Source organism: Urocitellus parryii, chromosome 7 (assembly GCF_045843805.1).
Source record: "Urocitellus parryii isolate mUroPar1 chromosome 7, mUroPar1.hap1, whole genome shotgun sequence".
In the NCBI taxonomy this organism is placed as follows: Eukaryota; Metazoa; Chordata; class Mammalia; order Rodentia; family Sciuridae; genus Urocitellus; species Urocitellus parryii.
The window spans coordinates 73,300,169-73,317,875 of NC_135537.1; the positions used below are offsets into that span (position 1 = coordinate 73,300,169).

General features: G+C 39.0%; 1 protein-coding gene across 2 annotated transcripts in view; it reads right to left on the reverse strand.

Moving 5' to 3' along the window:
* The window catches only part of Lyn (LYN proto-oncogene, Src family tyrosine kinase), a 117,673-nt gene that overhangs the window by 35,898 nt on the left and 64,068 nt on the right, over nt 1-17,707 (reverse strand). For both annotated transcript variants that reach the window (XM_026394400.2, XM_026394399.2), the window contains exons 7-10: nt 17,315-17,464; nt 15,222-15,374; nt 2,629-2,811; nt 449-525 (exon numbers count right to left, since the gene is read on the reverse strand). In XM_026394400.2, coding sequence (XP_026250185.1) covers nt 449-525; nt 2,629-2,811; nt 15,222-15,374; nt 17,315-17,464 — 563 coding nt within the window. The remainder of the gene's footprint in view (nt 1-448; nt 526-2,628; nt 2,812-15,221; nt 15,375-17,314; nt 17,465-17,707) is intronic.

Consider the following 17,707-nt stretch of genomic DNA (forward strand, 5'->3'; position numbering starts at 1 on the left):
ATGCTGAGGACTTAAAAGTATCAGTGTCTTAGATTTAGAACTTAAAGAAACACGCACGGTTTAGAAGTTGCTCTTAACTGTATGGAATTGCCTCTTCAAAAAGCTAAGCAAATTGATTGATTCAGCACTCTTTCTATGATTTGTGGGGAAATGATATAAGCATAAAGAGGTTTACCTGTCTTATAAAAGATGACATTGCGACCCTCCCCCCCAAAAAAAAAAACAGAAAGAAAAAAAAATGATATCCAAGTCAAATCTGGACACATCTGAAAAGTCCCATTATTATCTCCAAGGATGTGCACTTTGGAAGGTCTTTGTCTCATAATTACTACTAGGAACTAACTATTCACCAGAAATTCCTTCTCCCTGGAAAAGCGATTTCATCATGAATTCGAAGCAGGAAGGTCTTTTCAAATTTGCATGTGCAGTGGGCTTCTGAAGACCTTACCTGAGCAGAAAAGTCGATGAGCTTTGGGAGCAGCACTTTGCCACCTTCGTCACTCTTGAGGAAATCCAGCAAACTGCCTGTTCACAGAAGAAGAACAAGGCAGTGTAGTTCAAACATGCAAGAAGAAAAACCCAGGCAAAATTCAATGATACTGGGGAAGACCCACAGATGACTGGCTTTGCGCAGTTCTATATGGTTATAAGCCTTTTCCTGATGCTGGTCAAACCCAGTCCCTTCCAATCTGTTAAACATAGTGCATGATCCAGGGGAGAAAGGAGGAGGGCAGACACTGCTTTTCTTTTTCTAGGTGTCTGAAACAATGCATTTAAGAGTATCTGCCATCATAATGAGGCTGCTACATCCACCTGATCTTTCGTGGGCTCTTCTGGAATAGAAAGCTGGCAAGTAAATCCTCATAGAGGACTTGCCTTTAGCAGACACCAGGCTAGGCTCACCCTCATCTATATCTTCTTATTTTTTTCTTTTCGGGTACCAGGGATTGAACTCAGGGACACTCGACCACTGAGCCACATTCCCAGCTCTACTTTGTGTTTTAGAGATACTATCTCACTGAGTTGCTCAGCACATTGCTTTTTCTGAGGCTGGTTTTGAACTCATGATCCTCCTGCCTCAGCCTCCCAAGTCGCTGGGATTATAAGTGTGCACCTATCTGCAACTGACAAAAGGTACAGAGCTCTGTACGTGCCATAAATCCTCAAATAAAAATTGTAATGCATTCCACTGCCATATATAAATACATTTTTTAAAAAGAGTATCTGATAAATGAACTCTGCCCTGATAAAAGATATTTGGCCTACCCAAACAGGAGTGTGTCAACATAAAAACTCTTTTATTTCCTGTGGTATCATGTCTAAAACAAGACCTGTTTTTCCCCTGTACTTATAAGAGTTAACCTCCTGGGTAGCTCCTGGTCAAGTTACTGAGTTTAGCAAAATCTCCATAAAATAGGCACAGTAGCTATACTGGAGGTCTTGTGAGGATGTACTTGGGATAGATTTAAAGCATTCAGCGTGGTGCTTGGCAGGTAGAAAGGGCTCAATAAATGTTACACAGGAAATATTCTTAGCCCTCATATTTCTGAAGAGATTGAGTGAGATCACTCATGCAAGATATTCAGAACCATCTGGTACATAGTAAGTGTTCAATAAATGCTAGGAATTGTTATGAGGAAAAGTTATATCTCTCTATATATTACTTAGAATGCTATTAGTTAATCAATTTGATAATACCTGCTGAACTCCTACAAATGTCTGGTCCTGAGCCTATTTCCTGGGCTATAGCAACCCAGGCCATATAGGCTTAGTTTGGTTTTGTTTGTTTAACAATGTCCATTTTTGGAAGGACTCTGATGCTATGCTGAAATATTAACAGATATTAAATAAGAAAATACATTATTCATCTTTCTAACCTATTTGGCTATGCCATCACACTATAAAGTTCACCATGTGTGAGATGACTTAATTTTGGATTATTGTTTATATTACTTTCTTCTCTTCATTCATTACTTCCGAAGACATTTTTAAAAATTATTTGAGAATTTATTAGTATCTCTACTGAATCAGAGGTGAATAAAGGAAGAAGGCTGGTAATATAAAGTCCTTTATCTGAAGGTGATAACAAAAGAAGAAAAGAAGGTGGCTTGGAACCTCTTCTTCAGAGATTCCATGATTGCATAAGAATTCAACTCAATTTTAACTTTCTTTTGTATGCCAGGCAAGCCATCTACCATGAAGCCAAATCCCCAAACAATTGATTAAAAATTTTTAAGTGACACCTTGAACATCTACTAGATAATGTCAATGAAAAAAAATGAGCTAGTTTTAGAATTTCAAGGACTTCTTTGAAATGTGTATGCATTTATTTGACAATTGTTTATTACAGTCTTAAGAGAGAGGAGAGGTGGAGGATATTATTATTGGGCTCATAGGCATATGGAGGCAGATGCAGAGAAAACAGGATGACTATGCACCAATTTGATAACATGGATTACTTATGATGATGAATAGGCCTATGAAATGCTTTTTTTAAAAAATATTTTCTGATTTTCAGTAGTGAACATTCTGTTTTTCAATTGAAATTATTTGAGTATTCTGTGAGCATCTGAACGTTCTACTGTGGATCGGACATCCTTTGAAGCACTGGGCATTGGGACCACTCACCTTTGGCCATGTACTCGGTGATGATATAAATGGGCTCCTCCTTGGTGACCACAGCGTAGAGTCTCACCAGTTTGTCATGCTGAAGAGTCTTCATGAGGTTTGCTTCTTCGAGGAATGCTTGCACAGACATGGTGCCGGGCTTCAGGGTCTTCACGGCCACCTTGGTGCTGTTGTTATAGTAACCTAGGAAGCGACAAGACAGCAGGGCAGGCCACATCAAATGGGAAATCAAAGAACTTCCCTTTGGAGGCAGAGTTAGACAAATACTTAGTTACAGACAGAGAGAGCCCAAGATAAAACACTAGACAGTATTGAAATCAGGGAGGCTGGGTGAAGGACAATTGGGAATTCTCATCCTCTCTTTATAAAAAATCTAAAATTACTCAAAATCAAAGGATTTTATAAGATAATAGTAAAAAATGAATCTATTTGCACTCCATCATGAGACCCCTGATTAAAAAATATTATCCAAGGGCTGGGCTGGGCTGTGGCACGCTCAGCGGTAGAGCACTTGCCTAGCACGCATGAGGCCCTGGGTTCGATCCTCAGCACCACATAAAATAAAGAAATAAGATAAAGATATTGTGTCCAACTACAACTAAAAAATAAACATCAAAAAATGTTATCCAAGACCAAAATAAACAAAAAGCTTTATATATTTTATAATCCTTTACACACACACATACACACACACACACACAAACATGCACACACACGTGATGTGGAAGAAAATATGCCAAAGTACACAATGAATACTGGCTATCTCCAAGGGTGCAACTATGGGCTATTATATTTTTAGAGGAGTTATTTATCATTTATTTATTTTTAATTATTATAAGTGAAAGGGGGAAAAACCCAGCATGGTTTAACTTACGGGTTAGGCAGACTCTGCTCAATGAAAAGAGCTGAATTTTAATTCTGATTTTTCTCTTGGGAAAACCTTTCCTCAGCGGTTTGGCAAAGCGGAAATAGAAATGATCACTAGGCCCTTTCCTTTTGTCTTGGTTTCCATGGTTCTTTTGGAAGCGTAAAAACTGAAGTTGAGGAGGGAGGTGCTGCTGGTGATACCCTAGAATCTTCCCATGGGTTACTGCTACCTGGTGTGTTGACGTTTTGCAAGTACCTGTCCTAAAAAAGGTGTCATGGAAGTGGTAATTCCCCTTTGGGGGACACAGTAACATCTGTATGTGTATAATAAACAGAGATGACAGGAAGCAGGCTCAGTCAGACCAGGAGTACCTCTGGGTGGTAGAATTTGGAATGACCTTCATTTTCTCTTATTCTTTTCTACTTTAAATAAATTTGTCAATGAGACTGAATCTTTTTTTTTTAATAAAAGTAATTATTTTTAATTTCAAGCCCTCAAATGGGCAAGAAAAAGTATTAGTTTAGTCATCCCTGATCATTAAGACAGATTTCTCAGGGCTGAGGTGTAGCTCAGTGGTATAGCTGGTGTGGGCCATAGGTTCTATCCTAAGTACTTGGGGGAAAAAAAGACTGATTTACTTATTAAAATGTTTCCTTTTTGTTCCACTTTGGTTTCTACATAGCAGTAGTTCGTAGCACCCTATAGGAAAATGAAGAACTCAGTATAAAATAAATGTTAGAACATAAGAAGAAGATCGTAATAGAAAGCTGGGGGAAAAAATAAAACTGTCCATATCCTGTTCAAAAGCTACAACCTACTTCAAGTAACAGAATCATGAACATATTAAGTTGAATTGCCATCTAAACCCACAATTATAAGCAACGTGGCCTTTTCTACCGATCTTGAAGGTCATTTAAAAGTAAATTCCACCAACAAAAGCCCTTTAAAATTATATGTGAGTCGAGAAGATTCCTTTACAATTTTTTTATTCATTTATAAATAGATCCTCAGTTATGTGAGTCTATCAGTAGCCTAACATAGCCAGAAAACACACTCTCCATAACAAATACAACTGAAGAGAGACGAATGTCCAGAATCTGTAAATGGTTCTTGCAAAACAGTAAGTAAAACAGAAAAATCAGTAGACTTGGGTGGGCATCTCCAAAAGAAATTCCAGTGACTAACAGATGGATGAAAGTTACTCAATCTTATTAGTAATCAGAGAAATGCAAATAAAGCCACAAGGAAAAATCACTGCCCAGCTTGACAATATCAACTGCTGGTGAGCCCCTGCCCACGGGAAGACCCTGGGACAGCCTCCTTAGGTGCTTTTTCTGTGCTCTTTTCCGTGCATCAGTGAAACTGAATTGCAAACTTTTGCAATGATATCCCAAGGGGGCCAAGGGGCTGACTGTAGCCTCCTTCCAAGGGACCACCTACCAGTTGTGCTGCTCTGGCCATATCCTTCTGGGTATAACTCTACTGGTCAAGCAAGAAACTATTAAGAACTCTTACACATTGCTGGTGAGCATCTAAACTGAGACCAGTACTTAGGAAAATAAGTCTGGACAGTATTTAGTAGAGTTGAAGATTCATAAATAGTCAACCCTAGGTAATTGGCAGGCAATTGATTCTAGGACCACTCAAGGATACCAAAATCTGAGGAGGGTCAAAGTACACAATGACTAGTGACTTATATAAAATGACATAGCATTAGCATCTAACCTACCCACATCCTCCCACATATTTTTTTAAAAAATATTTTTAGATGTTAATGAACCTTTATTTTATTCATTTATTTATATGCGGAGCTGAGACTTGAACCCAGTGCCTCACACATGCAAGGCAAGAGCTCTACCAGTGAGCCACTACCCCAGCCCCCTCCCACATATTTTAAATCACCTCTAGATTACTTGTAAGACTTAATATAATGTAAATGCCTCATATATTGTTCAGGGGATGATGACAAGGAAAAAAGGTCTGCACCTATTCAATACAAGTGCAATTTTTTTTCCTCAAATAGTTTCCCTCCAAGTTGGTTTGCATCTGTGGACATGGAAGTATGGAGGGCTGACTGTACCCTTCAGCCCAGCAAATTGATTCCAAGTCACCCTAGAGAAACTTACACACCCTTGTACCAGCACGAAAATTGTTCCAAGCACATTGTGCCTAGTAGCCAAAGCCTGGGAATAACTCCAGTTTCAACAGTAAAGAGTGAAATGAACAAACAGTTACATGTCCAGAATACATTTACAACAAACACCATATAGCTATGACGATGGTTGAACCGAAAAACATGAAGAAATACACAAAGATGTCTAGGAAAAGAGGCCAGGTGTAATAGTGCACATCCAGTACAATTCATTTACATAAAGTTCAAGAACAAGCCAAAAGATACACATGTCACCAATATAAAAGTAGTAAAACTATTTAAAAAAAGAAAAACGTCATTGGGGGCAGAGCTCAGGGGTAGAGCACTTGCCTAGTAACACAAAGCCCTGGGTTCAATCTCCATCATTAAAAAAAAAAAAGAAAAAAAAAGAAAAGAAAAAAAGCCAGGAAATTTTATCACAAAGGTCAGAGTAGCAGATGTCTGTGGGGAACATGCAAAGCTGTGATTGGGGAGGGGTAAGGGGACATTTGGGGCCTGGACACAGGCTTTCATTTTGTGATTATTCATGAAGTTGAATATTGTGTGTGATGCACTTTCCTGTCCTCTCATTACATTGCATGGTAATGAAAGTTACAGGAACAAGACCGCTCTTCTTTTGTCATCTTACAAATAATGGGGGTTATGGAGACATTTACATACTTTTAAAGGATGAAGGAAAAAAAAAAGTGCATTCCAAGGGTTAAGGGAAAAACTGGCCAGGAAATACTGCAGCTGCTGAAGACATTAAAAATGCTGATAAGGGGTTGGAGACCAACAGTGTCTAAACAGCTGTGTTCCACAGCTCAAGGAGAGCAGCAGATTCTGCTCAGGGATCTCTCAGGCTGCGGTACTGAAAACAGCCGGGGTCTTCATTCTTACTCCAGAGGCAGGGTTTCCATTCATCACTAAGGATCAAATCATACCTTACGAGATACTCCCCTGTCGTTGAAGATTCCATGAAGGGCAGATCTGGAGATCTGGGCTGTTGTTGCAGAACGAAAATGTTTTTTAAAAATAATATTTTCAAGGTAGTAAAGAACTTCCTGTGGAGTTTCAGTTGGCCACAAAGATAGATAATGTGACAACTTGAGAAAACTCCCGATTCCAGCCATGACTGGTTTGTTACAAAGTGCCCACATACCTCAAGGTGGAGGGTAGCTTAAAAAAAAAAAAAATGCATGCATTTGACTGGAAGTTGGCAGGTAACTGATTTCAATGTACTTGGCTCAAATAAGAATGTATCCAGCAAAATTCAACTTAAAAGGTCTCCCTTCTTCCACAAATTCTTTTCATAGACCAAGCAGTAAGAGGAAACAGCATCCATCTCCTCACTGCTTGGACAGTTCCCTGGGAATAAAAGAATCCACAGAGGAAACATGTCGCCCAAGTCAGATGTCAAGAGGATCACACAAACAGGAGGAAACAGCTTGCGGCAGGGACACCTCTTTCTTTTATCCCCACCTAACCTCTTTCCCCAGAGGACAGGTCACTTCCTAGTATTTGTTCTCTGAATTTCAAACCAAAAAAAAAAAAAAAAAATCAGACCATAAAATGTGACAGGTAGCCTATGAACAATTCCTCATGCTTGACAAAAATGAACTCACTTGGCTGACAATGATATGATTTAAATTGGTTGCTTTTTTTTTCTTAACAAGAAAAGCTAGCCTGCTTATTACATGAGAAATAAAAACCAATTTCTGACAGCTCGAAACTGTCGAAAACTTGCTGCACCACCAGCCCTTGGATGGTCAAATAGAGACACATAGCAATAGCATCACCAATCATCACTCTTTTGCTTTTATTCCCAGTATTCCTGTGCTCAACAGATTGAAATTATTTCAGTAATTAAGAAGGGATTTCCTGGATGACAGCCAAACTCTCAGACCCTATTGGGAAGAGATCTCAGGTCAAATTTTCTTGTTTCCTTTTCTTTTGTTTTCTTTCCTTGGTAACTAGGAGCCCACTGCACCCTGCCCCACCCTCTATTTATATCTCAGTTTTATTGAAATCCATATACTCTACTGTTTACCCATTTAAAGTATAAAATTGTACAGCCATCAGCACAATCACCTTTGGAACATTTTCATCACCCTTAAAAGAGATACAGTAGTCATTAGTCACTCTCACTGTGCTCTGATTACCCCTAGGCAATTAGTCACCTGCTTTCTGTCTCTATAGATTTGCCTGTTCTAGATATTTCATATAAATGGAAACATACAATACAGGCTGTTTTTTGAGGGATTCTTTCCCCTAGCATAAAGTTTTAAAGTCACCCAGGTCATAGACTGCATCAGTTCTTTGTTCTCTCTACTTTGCTGACTACTCCCCTGAATAGGTGTACCGCCTTTTGTTTATCCATTCAGTATTTGATGATAGACATTTGATTTGTTTCCACTTTTTGGCTCTTCTCAATAATGAATGGTATGATGAATATTCATGTATAAATTTCTGTGTAAGCATGTGCTTTCCTTTCTGTATTATTTCCTAGTGTCACATACAAATCCACCATTATCCCAAAATTTAAAAAAAGATTATTTAAAGACACAAATAACTTTTGTTCAGGGAAAATCTTAAGTAATTTTTCTATTTTATAGCTCTTATACTAATTTACCATATTTTCTTTATAATAATATTAAATATTTAATAATTACCATTCTTTGATTGCGGCCAACTAGACTGCTTATCTGTATCATTTCACTCAACAGTACACAGGTTACAATATGTTATATTCTATTTTAGCCCCGTTTCGGATAAAGCTGTTCTACCTCTCTCTTTTAAAACATTACTAGTATAGGGTCTGAGGTTGTGGCTCAGCGGTGGAGTGCTCACCTAGCACTTGTGAGGCCCTGTGTTCGATCCTCAGCACCACATAAAAATAAATAAATAAAATAAAGGTATTGTGTTCAACTACAACTAAAAAATAAATATTAAAAAAACATTACTAGTATAAATAAACAATAAGATTCTAAAAAAAATAAGCCCAGTGTGGAGGTGTATGCCTGTGGTCTCAGCCAGCACCTCAGGAGGTTGAGGCAGGAGGACTGCAAGTAGGAGGTCATCCTCAGCAACTAGCAAGATCCTGTCTAGCAGAAAAAGGACTGGGAATGTAGCTCAGTAGTAAAGTACCCCTGAGTTCAATTCCCAGTACCAGAAAAAAAAAAAAAAAAAGGCAATGGACTCGAATAGACATTTCTCCAAGGAAGACACAAAAATGAGCAGTATGCCCAGAAAGGTGCTGGTAGCACTAATCATAAGAAAGATAAAAATCAAAACCACAATGAGGGCTAGGGTTGTGGCTCAGTGGTAGAATGCTTGCCTCATACGTGTGAGGCCGTGGGTTCAATCCTCAGTACCACGTAAAAAATAAATAAATAAATAAAAATAAAAATATTGTGTCCATCTATAACTAAAAACCACAATGAGATACTCACCACATTATATTTCTTGAAATGGCTACTGTCAAAAAAAAAAAAAAGTCAATCAACCAAATAAACCATCCCTGCAAAACCCAAAAAATAACAAGTGGTTGTGGGGATGTAGAGGAATCTGAACCTTTATGCACTCTCAAAGGGAATGTCATCTGATGGAGCCACTGTGGGAAACAGTACAGTGATTCCTCAAAATTATTCAAATAGAAGATCGTAAGATCCAGAAATTCTGTTCCCAGGTGCATACCCATGATAACTAAAAGAGTCTCCAAGAGACATTTGTATATTCCTGTTCATAGCCACATTATCCAAAATAGCTAAAAGGTAGAAGCAACCTGAGTGCTCACTGACAAGATGAATAGACAAACTGATAACACACATAAGAGGAAACACCATTCAGCTCTGAAAAGGAAAGAAACTCTGACACATGCTGTAACGGAAAGAGCCTTCAAGATCCGATGCTAAAGGAAATAAGATGGTCACCAAAAGACAAATACTGTGAGACAACACTTATTTGAGGTTCTCAGAATGGTCAACTTCATAGAGACAGGATAGCATGTGGTTGCCGATGGGTTTGGGGAGGGGAGAGGGCGAAGTTAGTGTTAATGAACACAGTTTCATAAAATGAAAAGAAATTCTGGAAGTTAGGGGCACAACACTAAATGTCCCTAATTACCGAACTGTGAACTTAAAAATGGTGAAGATATAAGTTGCATGTGTACTTTCCCACAATTAAAAAAAATCATTATTAGCAAATCTATCCAATGCCTTTTCATAAGATTTTCGACATTCAGGCAGTTTAAATAAAAAGTAACACTCTATTTTCATGAGACTCCATCTGTGATTTCCCCGCCCCTTTTCTTTATCTAAGAGAGTGGATGAAGGGAATCTAGAGTATGGGAGGATGGGGAGTACTGGAGAACAAAATCTACCCAGTTGTGCTATGTCCAAGTATAAATAGAACACATGAACCCTGCTTCTATATAATCATATCATACTGCGCTAATTAAAATAATAATAGTAATAATAATAATAATAATAATAATAATAAAAGAGAGATCAGTAGAATAAAATAAACAAACGGAGAGGGAGGAGGAGAGGGAAAGGGAAGGTGCTGGGGAATGAGAGCGATCAAATCATGTCATATGCATGTATGAATATGGCATACTGAATCCCACCATTATGTATCATAATAATGTACCATTAAAATAATTTTAAAATAACACACTGGGTAAGAAAATTACATGTTTTTCAACACTCTACCATTCCTCTCTTCTAAACCCCAGTTTCTCCCAGGCACCTGGGAGCATGCTAAAATAAAGTTGTCTAAAATCAAAGGGCAAATATTTAGCATATGGCACAGAGAAAGCCCATGAACAGGAAAGGGTGAGGAGTGGACAGGGGGAATGAGCTGTGGACACAAAGAATTTTCTCAAACTTCAGTCACATGTGGCCAAAGTCCAGGTGCACAATTTTAGCACAGGCTGGAGTCCTGAAGACAGAACTGAGCTGTACATGATTTGACTTCAGTGGAGGCTGTTCCTGTGTCCCCTGTCTTGCTTCTGGTTTTCTGCTGGTTCAACCCTTGGTTTCTTTCGAATGGGCAAGTTGGGCAGGTAAATGTCAGATCTGGGCACTACCACCATGGAGCTGGTAGAGAGTTTATCATCCTGTTTGCTAGAAGCCCTCAAAAAAAAATGTTAAGAAAATACAAGAGGATTATCTTAATCTCTTTCCCTCAAATTGATAACTTCCCAGATCAGTGTTTGTGGGGGGGAGGAAGGGCGCAAAACTTTAGAAAAAGATTGATGAGCCAAAAGAATCCCCTGGAAAAATCCAATTTCCTGTTTCACTATTGAGGCCCCTTAAGTTTTCTAACACTCTCTGACCCTGACTGGTACAGAGAAGCACTAGATAAAGTCTGCCGTGACCCTTACCAGGTACCCTCTGGAAGCTTCACTGACCATGCAGCTGACAATAGCATTTCTGACATAGTAACTGCACTTTTAAAAACAGCATTAATTGAGATACAACTCATACACACACACAATCCACTCATGCAACTGAACTTGGCTTCCTGTTATTTATTTCTCAGGTACAGGTGACTTAACCCTCTGCATACAGTTCTCTGCCTTTATCCTGGCTTCATAGCTAAACCTGAAAAGGTGGAACGAAATTCCAAACCATCATTTTACATGCAGGACGACTATCTTCAGGGGAATGAACACACCCTCATTAAATTCCTCTACATTTCTCTTAATGATAGACATGCAATTCCTTCATGGACAAGTATCCCCAGAATGGTCTAATTTCCTTATTTATAGTTTGATTTCATGACCGAAACTGGAAAGAATCCATCAAAATACAGCTTCCAGTTGCTGAGAGCCATGGCCAAGTCTGTATGGCTCCTGGCATTTTGCCAACAGTGACTAGAGTCAAGCATGCAAAAATGAAAATAATAAAAATGAAGCACACAAAGCCAGACTCTGCAAAACACTTCAGATACATATCTCATTGATCCTCTCAACAGCTGATGAGCTGGTTGATTGCATATTTCACTGACATGGAAACCAAGGTGAGAGAAGTCAAGTTCACCTGTAGATAGCTTAAGAAACGAATGAGTCCAGGGCTTATGTGAGATGCCAGAACAGCCTGGCTCTCATTACTTTGAGTGACTTCGGCGAATTTTTAAATCTTTTTTTTTTTTGATCATTTTTTATGTTGACAACAATGTCTTTCTTATAGTGCTACTTGCATTAAGTCAGAAAACCAATGAAAATGCACCTGGAACAGAGCCTGAGGACACTGTACAGCCCAGACTTAGAGTGAAGCATGCAAAAATGCACTAAGAACATAGAGGAGGGAGCATGCAGAGACCTGGATTAAAGGCAGTTTTGGTAATATGTTTTCCAGCCCAAACTCTCAATAAAGAGATAACCCTTGAAAAGAAAGGCCAGGGAGAGGAAGCTCCTAATGTGAGCTGCTGAGGTCAGAGCAGGTATGTTTAGGGAGCTAGTCAAGGAGGAAAGAACGCAGCTTTAGAGTGATGTCGCAGCTTCTAAGAGGGCAGAGAATTAAAAATGAGCATGCTGTGCTAAAGCTCTTGGGGAAAGTTCCTTTTACACCGTTTTGAAGACTTACAAGTCACCATGGAGAAATCTGGTGGATTGCCTTAAAACCAAATAGAACATCAGCAAGAACAGGACCAAACAGTGTTCTGTGTCTCCTGATGATCACAGAGAACACATCTTCCTATTCCCCAAGGAACAACCTGAGCCACATCAGAAGAGGCACTAGAAAAATCCAAATTGTGGGACCTTCTACAAAACAACTGGCTGGTGTTCTACAAAATGTGGGTGTCATAAGATGAAGACAAGACACAGGGCTGTCCTAGATTAAAGGAAATGAAACTCAGCAACTTAAAGAGACCCTGTTTCAAACTAAAGAACAATGACAAGATAAAGCGCCCCTGGGTTCAAGCCCTAGTACCAAAACAAAAACAAAAACGGGGAAAAAAACACACAAACAAACCAAAAAAAGGAGATTAAGGACATGTCAACTAAGTGCGAATACACTGGGGAAAAGAGGTTAGTAAAATAGTCACAACAGCATTATTGGAACAATGGGAGACATTTGAATTTGAATATGAACTCGATGTCAGATAGTAGTATGTATCAATGTTAAATCTCCTGAATGTGATCACTGTGTTGTGTAAGATAATGGCCCTGATCTGAGGAAACCCATGCTTAAGAAATTTAGGAGTACAGAGTCATCATGTGTGCAACTTAGTCTCCAGTGGCTCAACAACATGTGTGTCAGACACACACACACACACACACACACACTTACATACACGATGAAGCAAATATAGCAATGTATGAACAACTCGCGAATCGAGGTGAACAGTATATTTTGTTCATTATTCTATTCCTGCCCCTATTTCTGTGTATTTGGAAAAATAAATAAATAAAAGTCTTTCAAGGGGTAAAAAGAAGATGGCAAATCATTTTTTTTTAAAAAATGAGTAGACAACAGTTTTGCTGTTCCTCAAAAAGTTCAACATAGACAAATCCAGTATGATCCAGTGTTTACACTCCTTGTATAAAACAAAGAGACATGAAAATATGTGTCCAAACAGTAACTCGTACATAAACATTCATAGCAGCAAAATGTCCATCAGTGGATAAACAGATAAATGGTTAAAAACACTGTGGCATATCCATACAATGGAATATTACTCAGCCACAGGAAAGGATGAAACTCTGATATATACTATAACTGGATGAACCCTGAAAACATTATGCTAAGTGAAATAAGCTAAATGACACAAAAGGACAAACACTCTATGACTCCACTTATATGAAGCACCTAAAATAGACAAATCGATAGAAATATAACATAGAATGGTGGTTTCCAGTGGCTGAGGGGAGAACAGAGAATTGTTGCCTAAAGAGTATGATGTTTCTTTGGGGGTTGATGAAACTATTTTGGAACTACACAGAGAGGGAGCTTGCGCAGTATGCGAATGTTCTAAATGCCACCAAATTGCTCACTTTAACATGATTCATTTGACGTTCTGTTAATTTCATGTTAATTTTTAAAAAGAGAGAAGTGAGGAGGAGGATGATATGGGGATGTAAGCAACAGAGCACATGCGGGAAGGGACTGCCTCTACCAAGAGCACTCATGAAACGGACACTCCCAGCCAGTTCTGAGACAAACCAACCAAAAGGAAGAATGTGGAGTGATACAATTATGAGTCATCTGAATTCTACCAATTTTGTGAGCTCAGATTTAGAGTGCAATAAGCAATAATTACAGGCTGGGTCAGCAACTCCCATATTTAAAAGACATTCTGGCTCCAGGAGAAAGTATACCAAGCCATGGTCCCAGGGGCCGGGGGTTTGGAGGGGAAACCTCTCTCTCACAGTCTCTGCACGGCAGTGACATACCCCGGGGCTGCAGTAGGCTGGAAGTTCTCAGTTCCTGCTCACCTGGGGCTGGAGTCGTTTTAAAAGCCAGCTGCCCCTTCTGCTTGGAAATCACTTTTGCTTTCACTAACACAAAGCTGGCACAGAGAAAGTGATCCAGTCAGATGTGTACAGACTCCAGAGGGGGGGAAAAAAACCTGCTTAATTCTTATTACAAAACAAACTCATATTCACTATAAAACTTTTAAAAAAGACATGAGTCAAAAGAATTCATTGGAGAAAGCCACTAACTTTCTAATTAATGGTACTGATGCACTTCTTGCCAGGCTGAGAAGGATACATTTAGTGTTAAAGAAGAACTCTTAAATGATGGGACTTTGAGCATTTTCAGAAAAAAATTTTTTTGGTGGTACTGGGGATTGAACCCAGGGGTGTTCTACCACAGAGATAGCTATTCACCCTGTCTCAAAATAAAAACAGGGTCTCTCTCTCTCTCTCTCTCTCTCTCTCTCTCTCTCTCTCTCTCTGTACTAGGGATTGAACGCAGGGGCACTCAACTACTGAGTACATCCCCAGCCCCATTTTGTATTTTATTTAGAGTCAGGGTCTCACTGAGTTGCTTAGTGCCTCACCATTGTTGAGGCTGGCTTTGAACTCAGGATCCTCCTGTCTCAGCCTCCTGAACCACTGGAATTACAGGTGTATGCCACCATGCCCACCTAAAAACAGGGTCTCACTAAGTTGCCCAGGCTGTCCTTGAACTTGAGATCCTCCTGGCTCAGCCTCCCAAGTAGGTGGGATTACAGGTGTGTGCTACTGTGCTCTGCTCTGGAAACTTTCTTGTTGACCCTCAAACTGCAAAAAATGTGAGATTTCCTATTAAGCCAGTGGATTCTAAACCTAAGTGGATGCGAATGTACCTCCAGAGAATCCAATGAGAGAATCATGAAAGAGCAAACGAAACACTGGCGTAAACACCCACCACTCCTTTCCTTATGAACATGAAGAAAATACTGAGTCAGAAGGAAGAGCAAGAATTGAAGCCAATAGATTCTGCAAGGCAGTTCTCAGCCTCCGATGGACAGAGGAAAGGAAAAGAAATGATGCTTCTGACACAATCTAGTGTCTGGCCCAGAGGCTAAAAGAAACTGGCTTGAGCCCTTCTTTGTCATCCCCTGTAGAGAGGGATGTCAGCCCCAGAGAGCCATACTCACCCATCCAGACTTCCCCAAACTGTCCAGCACCGAGCCTTTTCACCAACTTAATGGACTCTCGAGGGATTTCCCAGGCATCTTTATCCCATGGCTTCTGTGGTTTGGGACTAATACAAGCCTTCTCCAATCTTCTGCATAAGCCATCTGATTGCTCTAATTTGAAATGAAAACAAAGATTAAGAACTGCAATACATGAGAGATTGGTTCCTGGACCCCTGTGGATACCCAAACCCATAAATGCTCAAGTCCTTTACATAAAATGACATAGTATTTGCACATAACCTATACACATCCTCCCACATACTTTCAGTCATCTCTAGGTTACTTGTAATACGTAACACAATGTAAATGCTATGCAAATAATTGTTATACTGTATTGTTATGTGGATGATGACAAGATTAAGTTAGAATGAATGCAGTACAGATACAAAATTTCTAAAAAATATTTTGATCCTTGGATGATTGGATGATTGGATATAGAACTTGTGGGTGTGACGGGCCAATAGATAGGCCTGGCGTGGTAGCGCACACCTGTAACCCCAGTGGCTCAGGAGAACGAGGCAGGAGGATCACGAGTTCACAGCCAGCCTCAGCAATGGCGAGGCTGCTAAGCAACTCAGTGAGACCCTGTCTCTAAATAAAAAAAATACAAAATAGGGCTGAAGATGTGGCTCAGTGGTCAAGTACCCCTGAGTTCAATCCCTAGTACAGCCCCCCAAAGATGAAGAACCAATGGTACATACCTTGTACTTTGCTAATGTTAATAAAGAAAATCTTGAACTGTTATCTTACAATGTCTAACTTGCCATAGCCTATAAACCTAAAATGCCGATAGAGGTATCTTTTGCACATTCATGACTTTCTAAATTCTTAAAATGCAATTCAAAACATTTGATTTTACTTGCTAACACTCCTAAAATACAAAAACAAAAGCAATATAGTAAACAGACAATATAGTAAACAAAGGCTGACAGGTTGTCATACTTAATAGAATGTGTTCAGACTCCTGAGGCCACAGAAACCGCACATGATAAAAAGATATAGATGTTGTCATGTCACCTCCCCCAATCCCAGAACAGGGCCAGAGCACTGTAAGCCCTCAGGACATAGCTGGAAGCCCTAAATGCATGGGAATCGCAGGGAGGAAGGACTTCACGAAATCTGAGTTCCCTTGTTCTCTCATCTTTTGGGACCTGAGCAAACCTTCCATGTGCATTCTCTTCGAGCAGGTGGTGGAAAGAAGCAGTAGTGACAACCACTGATATCAGTCACATAGGCAAAGGACCTAAAGGTCATAAGCACAGGCTTCACAGGCTGGAAAGTGACACTAGAGACAAAGAATACCGACCTGCTACTTTTAAAGATGTCTGTGGTATTAGTTTTGTTTTCTTCTACCAAGAGTATACATTACTTTTACACACACACACACAAAAACACAGATCTGCATTTCTATTTCACTTATTTGTACACTCTGTTAAATTGGCAGCATACAAAAATAATATATATTTTTCTCTAAGCAATTTCAGAATTTAAATATTAATAGCATGGACTAGGCAGGAATGATCATTCACCAAGATCAAGTCTTACTTTGTACAGATAGTCTTGAGTGCCTAACAGTTCAAAATGGGATTTTTCTATTTTGTGATGATGTGAAAGCTCACCCATGCACTATTCTGTTTTTCACTTTTATACAGTGCTAAAAAATTTACATGAGTTTTCCAGGCACTCTTTTATAAAACTGGTTTTGTTTTAGAAGATTTTGCTCAATTACAGAATGATGAAAGTGTTCTGAGCATATTTAAAAGAAACTAACCGTAGCCATGAAATTTGGTAGGTTAGGTATATTAAAGGCATTTTTCAATGTATACCAATTCCAAATTATAATAGGTTTATTGGGACATAACTTCATCATATGTAAGGGAGCATCTGTAAATTTAATTATAGTTTAATTTAGAATCCATTATAAAATATGATCTGCCAACTTTATCTAAAAAATGATAAATAAAATGTTTTAGTACAAAAATAGTATTTGATACCTTCTAGTTGTTATAATGTACATGTTCTGTTTTGTTCAACCTACAGGTTTCACTTACTTTGGTAATGCTTAATCATGTCACTGATGCAGGGAAAGGTGATTCGTGGAGAGATGTAATAACCTCCATTATCCAGACTTCTAATTTTGTAGTGCTTGATAACATCACCATGCACAGGGTCATAGTCTCTGACAGAAAGAGAGTAGCTTCCTATGGGGGGAAAAGTATAAGTAAAGTGGATGTTTATATTTTGCAAATAATGGTACACATTTTGCCATCATATATATGAAATACAACCAATTATATATACATACATAGATTTGAAAAGTCCTACAAAAATTCTACTTGACAAATGAAGCTAGTACTGTTTGTTGTGCAAGTAGCCAACATGCCATTTTCCTTCTCTTTGACAGTTTAAAAAAATTATTTACCTGAGTGGGGCAGGGGTGGTGC